The 16814-nt window shown below is 41.0% G+C and overlaps 1 protein-coding gene across 1 annotated transcript in view; it reads right to left on the bottom strand.

Moving 5' to 3' along the window:
- LOC147576210 (scavenger receptor cysteine-rich domain-containing protein DMBT1) overlaps positions 1 to 16814 on the bottom strand; it is a 101135-nt gene that overhangs the window by 75457 nt on the left and 8864 nt on the right. The window contains exons 5-11 of the mRNA XM_086679468.1: positions 16334 to 16387; positions 15197 to 15262; positions 13436 to 13768; positions 11930 to 12133; positions 9418 to 9471; positions 6298 to 6369; positions 5073 to 5141 (exon numbers count right to left, since the gene is read on the bottom strand). Coding sequence (XP_086535594.1) covers positions 5073 to 5141; positions 6298 to 6369; positions 9418 to 9471; positions 11930 to 12133; positions 13436 to 13768; positions 15197 to 15262; positions 16334 to 16387 — 852 coding nt within the window. The remainder of the gene's footprint in view (positions 1 to 5072; positions 5142 to 6297; positions 6370 to 9417; positions 9472 to 11929; positions 12134 to 13435; positions 13769 to 15196; positions 15263 to 16333; positions 16388 to 16814) is intronic.

Below are 16814 nucleotides of genomic sequence, written 5' to 3'. Positions count from 1 at the left end.
ACATGTCTATGGACAGTGTGCAAGGTGCCAATTTCTCTACAACCTCGCCATACTTATTATTTCTCTTTTTTAAAATAGTGACCAACCTAACAGGCACGAGGTGATATCTCATTGTAGTTTTGATTTGCATTTCCCCTAATAATTAATGATGTTGAGCATCTTTTCATATACCTGTTGGACATTTTTATCTTCTTTTTGGAGAAACGTCGGTTCAAGTCTTTTGCCCATTTTTTAATGTGGTTATTTGATTTTTTTGCTATTAAATTTTGGGAGTTCTACATAGATTTTGGAAATTAGCCCCTTAGCAGATATATGATTTTCAAATACTTTCTTCCATTTCATAGGTTGCCTTTTAATTCTGTTGACTGTTATTTCTGCTGCGCAGAAGCTTTTCAGATTGATACAGTCCCGTTTACCTATTTTTGGTTTTGTTGCCTGTCTCAGGTGTCATATCCAAGAATTTATTGCCAACCAGTGTGAAGAAGACTTTCCCTTATGTTTTCTCCTAGGAATTTTATAATTTCAGGTGTTATGTTTAAGTCTTTAATCTACGATGAGTTAATTTTTGTGTATGGTATAACACAGGGGTCCAATTTCATTTTTTTTTTTTTTGCACATGGATATTCATTTTTCCCAATATTATTTGTTGAAGAGACCATCATTTCTCCATGGTGTATTCTTGGTACCCTTGTCAAAGATCAGTTCACTATATATACGTGGGTTTATTTCTGGGTTCTCTATTCCGTTCCATTGGTCTATATGCCTATCTTTATGCCAGTACCATAATGTAGGTTTTTAATACGTTTTGGAATCAGGGAGTGCAATGCCTCTAGCTTTGTTCGTTCTCAAGATCGCTTTGGCTATTCTGGGTCTTTTGTAGTTTCATATGAATTTTAGGATTGTTTTCTCTACTTCTGTAAAAATTACCCTTAGGATTTTGATGGAAAGAGCTTTGAATCTGTAGATCTCTTTGGATAGGATGGCCATTGTAACAATATCTTGTCTTCCAATCCATGGACATGGGATGTCTTTACATTTTTTTGTATTTCCTTTAATTTACATCATCAATTATAGTTTTCAGTTACAGATCTTTTACCTCTTTGGTTAAATTTATGCCCAAGCAATTTTATTTTTGTTGATGATACTGTAAATGGGATATCTTGATTCTCTTTTTAGATGGTTCATTGTTAAAGAAACAATTGATTTCTGTATGTTGATTCTGTATCTTGTAACTTTACTAAATTCATTTTTTAGTTTTAACATTTTTTTTCTCTCTGGAGTGCTTAGGGTTTTCTATATGTGAGATCAGGTCATCTGGAAACAGATAATTTAACTTTTTCCTTTCCAACTTGAATTTCTATTATTTCTTTTCCTTACCTAGTTGCTCTGACTAGGAATTCCAGTACTACATTGAATGGAAGTGGCAAGAGAACATCCCTGTCTTTTATTCTGATCTTTAAGGAAAAGCTTTCAAATTTTCACCATTGTGTTAGCTGAGGTCTTGTTATATATGGCCTTTATTATGTTGAGGTACGTTCCTTCTACATCTAGGTTGTTAAGTATTTTCATCATGAAATGGTGTTAAATTTTGTCATATGCACTTTCTGCATCTATTGAGATGATTATATGATTTATTTTTAAAAATTATTTAATTATTTTTAAAAATTGTAATTCTTGTATAATTAACATACAGTGATACATTAGTTTCAAGTGTACAACATAGTAATTCAACAATTCCATACATTACTCAGTGCTCGTCATGGTAAGTGAACTCTTAATCCCCTTCACCAATTTCACCCATTTTAAAAACTCTTTAATTGTGTTAATGTGGTATATCACATTCATTGATTTGTATATGTTGAACTACCCTTACAGCCCAGGGAAAAATCCCACTTGATCGCAATGTATGATCCTTTTAATGTGCTGTTGTATTGTTTTCTTTTAAAAAAAGATCTCAAACATCTTTTTAAAAAGATGCTCAAACAGAGCAAAATATTAGGATTTGATAAAACTTAGTATTGGATATTCAGGGGTTCATGATACTATTTTTACATTTGTCAGTGAGTTTGAGACTTCTCATAATGTTGTTTTATATATGTAAATGATTGGCTAGCCACTTAATTATTTTGATCAGTTTAAATAATTTGGGACTAGACTATCTAGAAATCAGTTAAACCATCACAGTGGTTATTTAAAGCGAGTTGTAATAGAAAAAGAAAAAAAAATCACATAATTGATTTAATTTTTTAGTTGGCCACATGGTTCGTTGTACAAGGTACAATGTACAATCAGTCTTAGTGTGTCAAATACACACCAGAAGTTTTACTCCTAATGGCAAAGCAACTGAGACTCAGTTCCAATCAAGGTGAAGAAGGGGATCTTGTGATGTGTGGCCAATGCCAGTGGGAATTTCACTAGCAACTATTTTATTGTGACACCCATGTTATCATGTATTTAAGGAAACAGGCTTTGTTGTTCTCCTATCAAATACCTACAGAGGGAGAAATGATTCATTTTTATACGCTGCGTCCTCTTCTAACCACTTATTTGTTTTTGTACTTTTCAGATTCCTGAAATTAAAAGGATGCTACATACTGATCATACAAATATCTGCTAATATGTGAATCTATCAGCAGTTTTTAAAATACATCTTGATCACCATAAATATTATTTGGTAGAAATTAACTCAATCTCAACTTACTTTATTTTAATTGACTGAGCCTCTGAACCCTTTAGAGACAACTAAATATTCTCAACATCCAGGTTTTGTTTTGGCAAGTTCAAGAATTATTTAAGAGGTCTAAGTGGTGAAACGAGAAACCTGATTCCCCTTCTGCTCTGTGCCCTTCTGTATGATGTGATATGATGTAGAATGGCTGTTGCTGGTGTCACTCTACCCTGGAGTGACTCAACCATGCAGGACCACTGGGCTGCACAAGCCCAGAAATCGCCATCCATGTACCACATGTGGTGACCTGGAATCGCCATCCACGTACCACATGTGGTGACCTGCATGGTGATAGAATTCACGGTGCATTCTAGGAGGGTGGTGCTCCTTGGAGTTGTTCCATGCAAAGACCCTACTAACTTGGTTTAGGAAAGGGACATTCTTTTTTTTTTTTTTTTTAATGTTTTTAATTTATTTTCCGAGAGAGAGATTGACAGAGTATGAGAAGGGGAGGAGCAGAGAGAGAGAGGAAGACACAGAATCTGAAGCAGGCTCCAGGCTCTGAGCTGTTAGCACAGAGCCTGACACAGGGCTCAAACCCACGTACCATGAGATCATGACCTGAGCCGAAGTCGGACGTTCAACCGACTGAGCCACCCAAGCGCCCCAGGAAAGGGACATTCTAGGGAGGAAAATCTTCAAAGCAAAAGAACCATGAAAAGAATGGACCAACCTGACAGTGTGTATGCTCGGGTGGCAGTTTCAGGCTCTGTGGTTGGAGTGGGGTCTGGTGAACCATCAGCACCTGATGGCCAGAAGAAATCCACATGCTAAGGCCTATGGTGCCATTTATAATATGAGTCATTAAAATAATCATTGAGAAATGTCTGAAAGGAGACAAAGTGATGTGGGGTTAAAAAAAATAATACAGCCCCTTACCTCTGCAGACGACACCAGCATCCTCCAGATGCCCGCAGTTGTGTCTGGCCTCACCCCTGTGCACGCACTGCCCCAGATGGTTCTCGCTGCCCACACACTGCACATCATCAAGCACGATCTTCCCGGAGCCTGCCCCGAAGTGGGCCCCCGTGGGTGCGGCCATGGCCTGGCCACACTGTAGCTGGCGGCACACGACTGTGGCCTCGGCCAGGTCCCAGAGGTCATCACACACGGTCCCCCACGTGCCTTGGATGAGAACCTCCACTCGGCCCGAGCACCTCCCTGTGCCATTTACCAGCCTCACGGCCACGAAGGCTCCTGGGGAGATACGAGGAAGACAGAGACTGGAGATCTAACTCTCTAAGGTTGGGGAGATTTCTTATATTGGGGTATACTGTTAGGTAATAATAGTTCAAGTTTTCAGAAATGCTGTCTCTTGACATAATCTTCATCATCTACAGTAAAAGAACAGCCTTTATAAATTACTTTATTTTAATTGTTTTTTCTATTCATTCTTACTGAGAGGACTTGTCTTCTGCAATGTGGCCCAATAGATCTGGAAGTAAATATCCCCAGGGGATATTTAAAGGAATTGTTTGTTTATTACCTGGTGATGTTCATATAGCAGATATGGCTTATGGAGATGATAGTTCTTTTTTAAAATTTTTTTAAAGTTTATTTATTTATTTTGAGAGAGAAAGAGAGAGAACAAGTGAGCATTGGGAAGGTAAGAGAGAGAGGGAAAGAGAGAATTCCAAGCAGGCTCTGCGCTATCAGCACAGAGCCTGATGTGGGACTCTATCTCATGAACCATGAGATCATGACCTGAGCCATAATCAAGAGTTGGACACTTAACCAGCTGAGCCACCCAGGCGCCCCTGGAAATGTTAGGTCTGTAATTAAAGGCAAAGAGGCATTAGCATATACGCTAACGAGAAGGCCTAGACATAGCTGAGGAGATAAATTTTGCTCAAATGGAGCAGTGCAGGGAAAATGGAAGTCAATAGGTGACATTTTGTCTTTCATATATTTTATTGTAGCAATTCTCTGTTGTAGAGAGCCTAATAGTATTCTTGACATTTAACCGTTCCATATCATTTTCTCAAATCATCTTGGGATGAGCAGTTAATTCTTGTTCACACCTTCCTTCTCTAGCACTCCTGAGGTAACTTCGATCATGTCATCAAGAAAAACACAGTGAAAACAACCACAGTGATCCTTGTAGTTGGGCAGGTCTGGGTGAGCCAACCTTTACCACATATGGTTGTGTGACTCTAGTGTTGTCACACAGTGCCTTCTGTTGATCTGTCTTTTCTGAGCTCTGTTTATGCATTTATGAAATGTTGGAAATCATGCCTTCCTTTATGGTTATTGTGGAGCAACAATATTGTGAAAGCCCTTAATTCTGTGCATGGCACAGAACAGATGCTCAGGAAACATGAAGCAAGTCACAGAGAGGCATTACCTGCTGGTATGAGTGTAGAGTGAAGGATAGAAGGGCCTGTTGTGGGGATGGTAGCTGACAGTCCATCACCTATAAATGTATAAACAGGGACATCATTTGTGACCAAGAACCTCCTAAATGTAGGAAAGGAAGAAGTTTACAATGAGAACATCCTGAAAAGTCAGACTCAAATATGACATTGAGTCTTCCATTGGTTTCCTCCACAAAGTTTTAGGCAGGGAAACCCTCACTTCACCCTGTCTTTAAACTTAGTTATCCAGTTTTTAAGATGAAGTTTTGGAATATTCCCCATGGTCTGTACACTCTAGTTCTCTGAATGCCCATGAGTCCATTTCTGGGTCTCTCTGTTTCCATCTCTCTTCTTTCTCTTTTAGAAAACAATCAACTGTGTGCAATCATGGCAACATGGCATTTGTGTCGATGATTGGACTTTTTAGGCTTGCCCTAGGTGTTTGGCCAATTTATCTAGACTATGTGTTACCTAAGCAATGTGAGATTTTCAGCAACTCTTATTCCTCATTTTGCCTTATAAAACATCAATTCAAATGATCTCATGACCATATATCATTATGGGGTCAGTTGGGGAAAATCAGTGTTTAGAATGTCAAATAGCAATTAATGCAGCAAACTGGATATTTAGTGCGGAGAATGGGTTTGTGGTTTCATTTTTTAGTTGGAAACATGGTGCTGGTGGAGCTGGCCTTAACCTTCAGTAATAACCCACAGGTGCCGTGGCTGCTGCCAGAGGAGATGGAGACCCAGCACAGGTCGGATGCAAGAACAGTGCTCACACTGGGTGCCTCAGCACTGGGAGTTCTGCAGCTTTCTCCATCCTTGTAGGCTCTATAGGCACCAATTTGAGTAAGCTTGGCCCACTGCCAGCATCTGATAGATGGTCAGATGCTCTGGGCATCATCTGCTTTTTATAATGCTTTTAACCTGTTGGGTTCTTTTAAACTTGATTAGAGTTTGGAACCAGTGGAATACAATTTGGATTTCCCAGGAATAACAACTGACAGAAAAGGAACACTTTGAGAGTGCCAGGTGATGGATAAGCGTCTCGTTTTGTAAAATGTCATGCCCTCTTTTATTCTTATCTACAACCCTTGCACAGTAGGGGTGGCTCTGCCATCTCTAAGTGCCTCTACCGAAGTATAGATTGAGGAAGCATCTTCTAGAGGGTAAATAGAACCAAAAGCAAAAGCAGCAAGCACAGATGACCCACCTGTGAGTGTGTACATTGAGGAAGCAGCTTCAGAACCTAAGGTGGGGTTGGGGGCTGGTGGGCCATTAGCACCTGAAGATGGAAAGGCATTGGCATGGCTTATTATAATAATGCTTGCAATATGGAGTTTATTCAATACATTGCTTAATGACTTGATTTTGACACAGGTTGAAAATGCCTGAGGGTGCATAAAAGCAGTGACATCCTGGGAGGTGACAGCTCCTCCCCTGAGCACACGACGCTGGCTGGCATCCTCCATGGGCCCGCAGTCGTGCCTGGCCTCACGCCTGTGTGCGCACTGCCCCAGGTGGCTCTCGCTGCCCACACACTGCACATCTCCAGCACGATCTTCCTGGAACCTGCCCCAAAGTGCTCCCCGCCCCCCCGTGGGTGCCGCCACGGCCTGGCCACACTGCAGCTGGCGGCACACGACTGTGGCCTCGGCCAGGTCCCAGAGGTCATCACGCACGGTCCCCCACGTGCCTTGGATGAGAACCTCTGCTCGGCCCGAGCACCTCCCTGTGCCATTCACCAGCCTCACGGCCATCCAGGCTCCTGGGGATGCACAAGCAGCAGAAACACTGGGGGACCGCCCCCCTCCCATATCTGGAGGGTTTCCTTCATCCTTTTGAAACCCTAGGTCATCATGTCCCCAGTTTACAAACATGCAAGATCACACAGTCCTCATGTACCCGCACAGTTAAGAATAGTCAGAATAATCTTCAGATTCAAATCCCTTCAACAAGTCTTTACTAAATCTCCCCTTGCAAAGGATGAAACTCTTTTTCAAGAAACTTTCAGAATTCCCAGGTTCTTTTAGTCACTTTATCCATGTTATTCCTCTGCCATGGATAGCCTGGAAATGGGAAATGTCAATATATCTAATGAAATAGGAAAGATCCACACGCAGATCGTATCTAAATGGACTTCTGTTGTCCAGACTACATTAGTCTCACAGCAACTTGGTCCCTTTGTCCCCCATAATCTTTCTTTATGGCTTTACTATGTAAAGGAAACTGAGTCAGGAACTGACATATGTTGTTTGTGAGTGAAATGCCAGAGCCTCTGAGAGCCACTAACTTAAACGTTTCTCTCTTAATCTTTGCAACCCCATGTGGCGTGGCATGGGTTTCCATTTTACAGATGAAGAAATTGAGGTGAACCAAAAGGTGAAAAAAGGTGAAGAAAATTGCTCTAAATGCCGTAATATGTAAGTGGGCTGGCTCCCGCGTTCACTCCAGCTTGGAGAAATGCCTCTCTCCCTGCTTTCCATCAGCCCTTAATTTCCCAGGAACTGTTTCCCATACCTGCAGGTAGAGGAGTCAAGGCCGCAGAGGCTGTGGTCAGTGAGGGCTCTGAGAAGCCATCAGCTAGGAGGAACACAAAGCTAGGTCACCATCAGTCCGTGGAGCAGAAAGAAGAAAGCGGACACACTACCCGAAGGACTCATTCTGAGACCCTTCCGGAGCTTTGTGTTTTCTTTTGATTCATCTAAATAAGTCACCATCAAATAAGATGGTTTAGTTTTTTTAGTCGTCTGTTAGATATTCGTGGTAAACTTATCCTTGAATCCTCGATTCGGTAGAAATAAGTCTTTAAGAAACAGAACATAAACTTAAGAACATCATACTTAAGGAGACCTAAAGGCAATAAAATAAGCCTCTGCAAATTAATGATGCTGTGTGCCACCATGAATAACAAATACTTATTCAATGCAAAGAAACTGAGTCAGAGTGCTTGCACTTAAAAGCCTTAAAACTCAGGGTGCCTGGGTGGTTCAGTCGGTTAAGCGTCCGACTCTTGATTGAGGTTCGGGTCATGATCTCACAGTTCGTGAGTTCGAGCCTCACATTGGGCTCTGCGCTGACAGCACAGAGCCTGCTTGGGATGCTCTTTCTCCCTCTCTCTCTCTGCCCCTCCTCTACTCTCTCTCTCTCTCAAAATAAATAAATAAACTTTAAAAATTTTTAAAAATAAATAAAAGTCTTAAACTCAGTCAGAAGCTAGAATCTGTGTACAAGTAACTATAATATGAGGTGCATTATAAGGATGTCAAAAGAAAAAAATACAAATATGCAGGATATGACTTCTTGTGGAGACCAGGGGACCCTACCTTGAGAAATGGGCAGAAGAGATGTGGGGAGAGCTCATTTTAGGCAGCATGGGTATTGGAGGACAGCGACCTTCAATTCAGACATTCAGAGACATGAGGAACTAGGCATTTTAATTTTTAAAAAATATTTTATTTTTAAGTAATCTCTGCACACAACGTGGGGCTTGAACCCACAACCCTGAGATCAAGAGTCGCATGTCCACCAACTGAGCCAGCCAGGCACCCTGCATTTTATTTTGATTAGAATACTGTGGTAGCATATGTATTACTCCCAGATACTTGGATTTTACATTTTCCTTACTGATATTATGCAGAGAACCTCCTAAGAGATGATACATAAGGGAAAGGGGATTGGGTGGAGTATATTTTATGAGCATTGCCTGCTGTGACTTCTAGTGGGGATTTAAAAAACCTTTTTTTAATGTTTATTTATTTTTGAGAGACACAGAGAGTGCGCATGAGTGGAGGAGGGACAGAAAGGGGGAGAGAGAGAGAAAGAGAGAGAGAAGCGGGACTGGAACTCACCAACTTAGATCATGACCTGAGCCAAACTCAGACACTTAACCTACTGAGCCACCCAGGCGCCCTCTAGTGGGGGTTTTATAGAGTTAATTGTATATTAAAGACTCGTAGATGTCCTGTAGCAAAGGCACCTGTTTAATTTGTTTAATACAATGTTTCCTAAATTCATTGGGCCATAGAACCTGTGTGTGTGTGTGTGTGTGTGTGTGTGTGTGTGTGTACGCGGGCACGCGTGCGCGCGTCACGTGTGTTAGCGCTCGCAATTCATCTTAATATGCTGTTGATCTGTAGTTCTGGGAGCATATTCTCAGAAACATCTTTACTTAGCTACCTCAAGGATGCTGCTAGGGACTGGAGACTCCTAGCAATGTTTGTTACTAAATTTACATTTTTTTCCAATTTCTAGAAATAACTTGTAAACTTGAATAAATTAGAAGATATGAAGCTTCAGTATAAACTCAAAAAAAAGCTGCTTTCTTAAGTACCTGTTGCTGTTTGCTCTTCCTCAGAGGTAATGGGTTCCGTTGTTATTTCAGCAGCTACAAAGAAAAGAAAACATTGGTTAGTGATAGCTGGCACCTCGCAGACACACAACTAAAGCTGAGAAAAGGGAAAGTTCTCTGGCACTCCAAACAAATTTCTGGTATCTCTTGGTGAAATATAAAAGCCAGTTCTAAAGAGCTTAGTGAATTTCCAGCCTAAAGACAGGATTCTTCTAATCTGGGATCTGATTCTCACTTCACCACGCATTAGACATGAATATCTGTTTCTTGATCTGTAAAAGTGGGAATCAAGTATGATAATGGATAAGAAAGAGGTTAATAAATTAAGGAATGAATAAATTAAACAGTTGTCATAATGTCTCCAAGTCAATAAATACTTCATTGTTTTGGGAAACAACTCACTAGCCACAAAGACAAATACCAAAATAGAAAATTTTAAAAATACCTTTTTATAGCAACATCAAAAACCATGAAATTGTTATAAATAAGTCTGATAATGATGGGCAAAATTTGAACATAGAAACATAAAAAAATGTTGAGTTAATGAAAGACCTAAATGAATGAAGAGATGTCCTGTGTTGATGGATCAGAAAACTCAATATTGTTAAGATGTCAGTTTCCCCCAAATTTATATATAGACTCAAATATATATGTGTAGACTCTACATAATCTAAACTAAAAATCCCAGCAGATATTTTTTGTAGAGATTGACAAGTTGATTCAAAAATTTTATATGAAAGGCCAAAAGCCTAGGTTAGCTAAGACAATTTTGAAAAAGAAGAAAAAAGAACAAAGTGATTTCATGACTTAGTCTGAAGCTACAGGAATCCAGACAATGTGACACAGGCATGAGAATAGTAACATAAACCAGTGGAACAAGAGACGGAGTTTAGTAATAGACTCACGTATTAATGATTATTTTATTTTTGACAAAAGTGCCAGGTATTTCAGTGGAGTTAGGAGAGTCTTTTAGACAAATGGCATTGGTATGATTAGAGATCTATACGGGAAAAAAAATACTTTGAACCATATTAAAAAGTCGACAAAAATGGATCATAGAACTAAATGACAAACCTACAACTATGAAACTTATAGAAGAAAACAGGACAAAATATTTGAGAACTTTGGGCAAGTGAAGATTTCTTGATAGAATATAAAAGCACATTTGACTGAAGAAAAAAATCTTGGTAAATTGGACTTCATTAAAACTTAAAAATTCTGCTCCTTAAAAAAGACTTAAGAAAATGAAGAGACAAGTTGTAGACTGAGAGAAAACATTTGCAAAACACACATCTGAGAAAATACTTGTACCCAGTATTTTATAATATATAATATTTCTATATTTCTTTAATATATAAAGACCTGTCTTACAACGTAAGACAAAAAAAGATAAAAGATTTAAACAGATGCTTAACCAAAGAAGAGATGTAAATAAACACAGTAAAATGTACTTAGTATCACTAGTCATCAAAGGAAGGCAAATTAAAACCACAAAGAGAGATCATTCTCATTATAGGAGAGGAGACTATAATGATCAAACAAAAAATAGAATCCAAGGGTTGACAAGTATTGTTGAGCAACTGTAACTCTCATATGTTGCTAGTGGGAATGCAAAATGGTACAGCCACCTTGGAAAATAGTTTGCAATCTATATATGAATGTTTTAGGCAGCTTAATTAATAATAGTCAAAAATTAAAAATAAATTCAATATCCATCAAGTGGCAAATGGATAAACACATTTGTCACATCCATACAGTGGAATACTACTCAGCAATGTGAAAGAATGAATGTCTGATTCTTGGAGATACATGGGTGAATCTCAAAAGTGTTATGCTATGTAAGCAAGCCCAACACAAAATGCTACATATTGTCTGATTAAAATATACAATATTCTGGAAAAGTCAAACTTTTTTAGGGTCAGAAATCATATGGGTAGTTGCCAGGACCTGGGGTTAAGAGAAGGGATTGAATAGAAAGAGGCATGAGGAAACTCTTTAAGGTAGTAGAAATGTTTTATATTTTGATGGTAGTGATGTTTACATAACTGCAAACATTCATCAAAATTCTTTGAACTACATGGTGATCTTTACTGTAGGTAAGTTAAATTTCCATAAGTCTGACTTTTATTTTTGAAAAGTAACTGATTGCATGTAAACAATAGACTATAATGTTGGGAGCCTGTAGGCAGGGAAGCCAGTTAGGAGAAGTCTGTGTTCATCCAGGAAGGAAGAGGTGATGAGGATTTGGATTAGGGCAGTGGCTATCAGATAAAGAGGAGGCCATGAGTGCAACCACCTCAGGCTCCTGGCTATAAATGGAAACTGCTTCATCCACAGAGACCTGATTACTTACGTAATAATGAATATCCATAAGTTTGCAATAGTTTACCTATCTTCTTGCTTGGATGTTTAACTTTGCATATACATAACCATTAAAATCACATCAACTAAAAACAACCAGAGAAGTGATTCATTAATACGAAGTTTGGCTTACTAGATCGAGTAGCTTTTGCTGCTAATGGTGATGGCATTGGTGTTGGTAACAAGGATGTGGATAATGATGGCATTGATGATGGTGATGATGGTGATGTTGGTGATGGTGATGATGGCAACGATGACGGCAATGACGAAGGTGATGGTGACAGTGGTGATGATGGTGACGAAGGTGATGATGGTGACAGTGGTGATGATGATGGTGCTGGTGACGATGACGATGGTGATGGCGGTAGCAATGGTGATGATGGTGATGACAATGATGATGACAATGACAATGGTGATAACGGTGGTGATGATGGCAGTGACGATGGTGATGATGATAATGATGACGATGATGGTGAGAATGATAATTGTGATGGAGATGATGATGATAATTCTGCTTTTATTTATTAGGATAAAAAGGATTCCTTCTTTCTTTTTAAGACAGTGGTTCTCAAAGTGAGGTCCCCAGACCAGCAGAATAAGCATCCTGTACTTTCTGGAAGTGCAAATTCTCACACCCCACCCTAGGCCTGCTGAATCAGAAACTCTGGGGGCGGCCCCGCAATCTGTGTTCTAATAACCCCTGCAGGTAATTCTGACACCCAATAAAGTTTAAAAACCACTGCTTTAGGATAAAAAAGAAATGCTTGCAATGCCCCCAGGGTTTTTCCTAATGGCAGAGGAACTCCAAAAGCACATAAGCATAAATTTTCAACTGATGTGGTGTCTTCACCTGTTACAAAGGATCAGGCCCCACAGACTCCAGAGGGATGATTTTCTGATCTAATTATTCTGGAAAGTGAATGGCAATTTTCTCTCAAATAAGTGGTTTGTGATGACTGATGGGCATAGTCATAGACAACTATCCCCAAATCAGTGACCTTTCCAGTTATCCAATGGCCCCATAAGTATCCTGTCTTGCCTGTGGCTGCCTGGTAATTTCATTCTGATTTAGGAAGATTCTGGCACCTGGCTGATTGGGTATTTAGCTAATTTCTGAATTCCCTCTTTGCTAATATTGCTCTTCACTGTTCAGCTCTCCGCCAAGCTAAATGGTGCCTGGGATCTACCCTCAAGCAGCTTCCCAGAAGAGAGGTCATTCTGGCCAGGATTAGTGGGTTTCCTAGAGAAGAACCTGATTGCACAAGAGCAAGGTCAGCCCCACATGCCTATATTCTGGGTTCCCTGTGTTATGGTGGAATTGAACTATAGACTGGGAAAACCTTTGAGGCTTTAAGTGATAAGGACCAATCAAACCAACTTCTGGAAACTGCTTACAGCTTGATTTAACAAGGTCATTTCCATTCCACTTCTAACACCCAGGTAAATATTAGCCAGCCAGAACTAGAACTAAGAATAGGATATAGAAACGGCCAAGTCAGTCTTACCTGGAGGGGAGGGGCTTGTCGTCAGAGAACCTGTTAGTGTAAAGAGAGGAAATCCTCACCCTCACTGGAGGGGCCAATGGCTCATTGCTCAGTTTCTGTAATAACCCATTCTGTTCATGGCTCATTTAGAATGCAAAAAGACCCCTCACCTGAGCAGATGGCTCCAGCATCCTCCTCATGCCCACAGTTGTGAGTGAACCAGGTATCGTGGGCACACAGGGCCAGGTGGCTCTCCTCACCACTGCAGTGCACGTTATCCAGGAGAATCTTTCCAGAGCCTGGGCCAAAGTGGGCACCCAGGGGGGCAGACACTGCCTGGCCGCACCCAAGCTGCCTGCACACAACATGAGCCTCCTTTAGACCCCAGCCGTCATCACACACCGACCCCCAGGTGCCGTGGTAGAAGACTTCCACCCTTCCAGAGCATCTTCTGGTGCCATTTACCAGCCTCACCACGGCCCAGTCTTCTGTGGAAACCAAAGCTACGGTAAGTTTTTGAAACTTCCCTATTCAACTCGCCCTATTTGCCGCGCTTACAAATTACTAGGAATCTTGTGGTTACTCCACATGTATAAGAGCATTCTAGGAAAAAAATTACTTAATGATTAGACCACTGTGTGATGCGCTTTTTATTAGTGCTTTTTTATTAACAAAGCAGATTAGATTGTGGGATATCATGCACTGGTGCTTTAGGACTTGACATCAAGAGAGCAGAAATGAAAAATTAAAAGAATGCATCTCTGTCAGTGGGGAAATGCATAATTTAAATGGCTTATTCAAAAAAAACCCCTATAACAAAACAGCAGTTAAAAGCAGTGAAGTGTCGGGGCGCCTGGGTGGCGCAGTCGGTTAAGCGTCCGACTTCAGCCAGGTCACGATCTCGCGGTCTGTGAGTTCGAGCCCCGCGTCAGGCTCTGGGCTGATGGCTCGGAGCCTGGAGCCTGTTTCCGATTCTGTGTCTCCCTCCCTCTCTGCCCCACCCCCGTTCATGCTCTGTCTCTCTCTGTCCCAAAAATAAATAAACGTTGAAAAAAAATTAAAAAAAAAAGCAGTGAAGTGTCTATATATGTGTATCAACATGGGTGAATCTCAAAAACATAACTGAGTAAAGAATAAGAGGTACTGGGGTGCCTGGGTGGCTCAGTCGGTTGGGCGTCCGACTTCGGCTCAGGTCACGATCTTGCGGTCCGTGAGTTCGAGCCCCGTGTCGGGCTCTGTGCTGACAGCTCAGAGCCTGGAGCCTGTTTCAGATTCTGTGTCTCCCTCTCTCTGACCCTCCCCTGTTCATGCTCTATCTCTCTCTGTCTCAAAAATAAATAAACGTTAAAAAAAAAATAAAAAAAAAAAGAATAAGAGGTCCTGAATGATATATGGGGAATAATGTAATTTGTGTGAAAGAAAAACATGAAATAACATATATAGAGATCACAGAATTCCTGTTTGTAAAAATATGAAAAATGAAGATATATACAAAATTCAAGACAGTGTTTATCTCTGAGGAAGGAGAGAACAGAGACTGGGATTTGGGAATTTGAGGAACTTCAAATTTATTTATGATGCTCTATTTCTTGGTAAGCCTGAAAAACCAATATAGCAAAATGTAAGCATCAGTCATGCATAGGTAAAGGGGGCATGGCTATGTGCTTTCTTAATCTCTGTACTTTCTGAACTTTAGAAAGTTTTGCTGGATCATCAGGAGAGTGAGGCTGAACAGGTGCCAAAGCAGTGGGGGGCCCAGACAAATCCTGGAGGCAGTGATCTCTCTTCCTGTAACTGTGGTCTTTCCCCAGGCACCTCTGAGGCCTCTACCGTAGCTCCCATGCTCCCTCCCTGGTTGTGGTGACCCCCTGGGGTCTTCGAGAGCAATGGCGCATCCTGTGGGGAAGGCTGCTGACCTGATAGGCTGGGCCAAGGAGCATTGGCTCTGCGGCTGGAAGACAAGGAGTCGACCACAGGTAGAACTGGAACAATATGGAAACAGTGATTAGAACTTAAACTTCTCTTCCTGAGTTGGACACAGGACAACATGTCAGAAAACAACTCAGCTGACAGCTTGTGAAGAGCCACTAGCTATGCCACACCTTTCCAAAACATCTGGACTGGCCACAGGCTCATGAAGAATGACTTTCTGATGAGGTTGACGTTGAGTTCAGGCTGCTGATAGAAAGCGCCTCAATGTGATCCTGATCCCCCAAATATCTTACTTTCTTTAGTTTTACATCAACTCCTGGTTCTGCATAAGGTGCTCCGCAGTGGTAAAATAAGTCAGTGATGAATTGGGCAAAAGTTCTAAAAAGGTTTGTATTTATAAGGATGCTGATTATCTTGGATGAGCTCACGGAGGACATCATATAACCTAGCAATATGGCCCATCTGTTTGTACCTTCCAACTGGATAGTAAGGACTGGTGATGGAATTGTCGCCTTATCTGATATGAGAGTTGGTAACTTCTCATTATCTGCTGAGGCTGAAAAAAATTCTTGTTAGAAGGATTTGTCTTCATTACCTTGCTCACCTATGAAATACTAATACTTCTTTCTGAGGAGGAATATTAGTACAAGGAGGGACTACTGGCACTTTCCAGAGTGATGTCTGTGTCCTTGAGCAGAGGGATTTGCCCCCAGTCAGCATCCTGCACTGTCGAGCAGGATTGTTCTTGGCCAAGACTGAAGTTACCTCAAGAGGGATTAAATGGCCTATTTACACATGCAACACTTTTATATTCATTTATTGACTCGATAAACTTTATTGAGTGATTACTGTGTGCCAAGCACCGCGATAGCTTCTAGAGGTACAGTGATGAGCAAGACAGACAAAAAACAAACAAACAAAAAAACCCTATCCTCATGGAGCATAAGATCAGGTGTTGAAGCTGACATTGGCATCACATTGTCCCTAGATCCCTTGGTAGTGAATCTTCCCTGGCCCTGAGCTTCAGCTCATCATCCTTCCTGTGGGCTCGAACGCGGAAGCAGCAAATACAAAGTATCACACCCATTTTTGGTGGTTGTAACCATAGCTGGCTGGCTTACCTGATGATGTGGTTGGGTGATTAATGTCTTCTGGGACAGTGGAAGTTGAGTGTGCTGTCGGGAAACAACAATACAAGGAAAATGACTCCTGATGTTGGATACGAAAGAGAAGGACTTTTTTCATCTGCTTCATATTTCCAGGAGGAGAATTCAACTAGCTCTATATAACTCGTTCAACACAGGGAATTTTAAAGGGAAGAGCAACTTTGAAAATATTATGCCAGACACAATAGACCATTTATGGTATGACTCCATTTGTGTGAAATATCCAGAACAGATAAATCTGTAGAGATAGAAAGCAAGTTGGGGGTTGCCGGATGCTGGGGGAGGAATTTTGAAAAATGGCCAGGACTATCAGCAAAGAGCAGAAACGCTGTACCCTCTTCACCCAGCCTAGTGGTCATGGAGCACAACCCCTCTTCCTTGAACAGTGCTTGGTGCCCGGGAAGCACCTGCGTTCCACAGGACACACCCCAAGGGA

Source organism: Puma concolor, chromosome D2, assembly GCF_028749965.1.
Source record: "Puma concolor isolate L17-30 chromosome D2, mPumCon1.1.hap2, whole genome shotgun sequence".
Classification (NCBI taxonomy): Eukaryota; Metazoa; Chordata; class Mammalia; order Carnivora; family Felidae; genus Puma; species Puma concolor.
The sequence above is the reverse complement of the archived record's forward strand: the minus strand, read 5'-3'. Positions and strand labels throughout refer to the sequence as shown.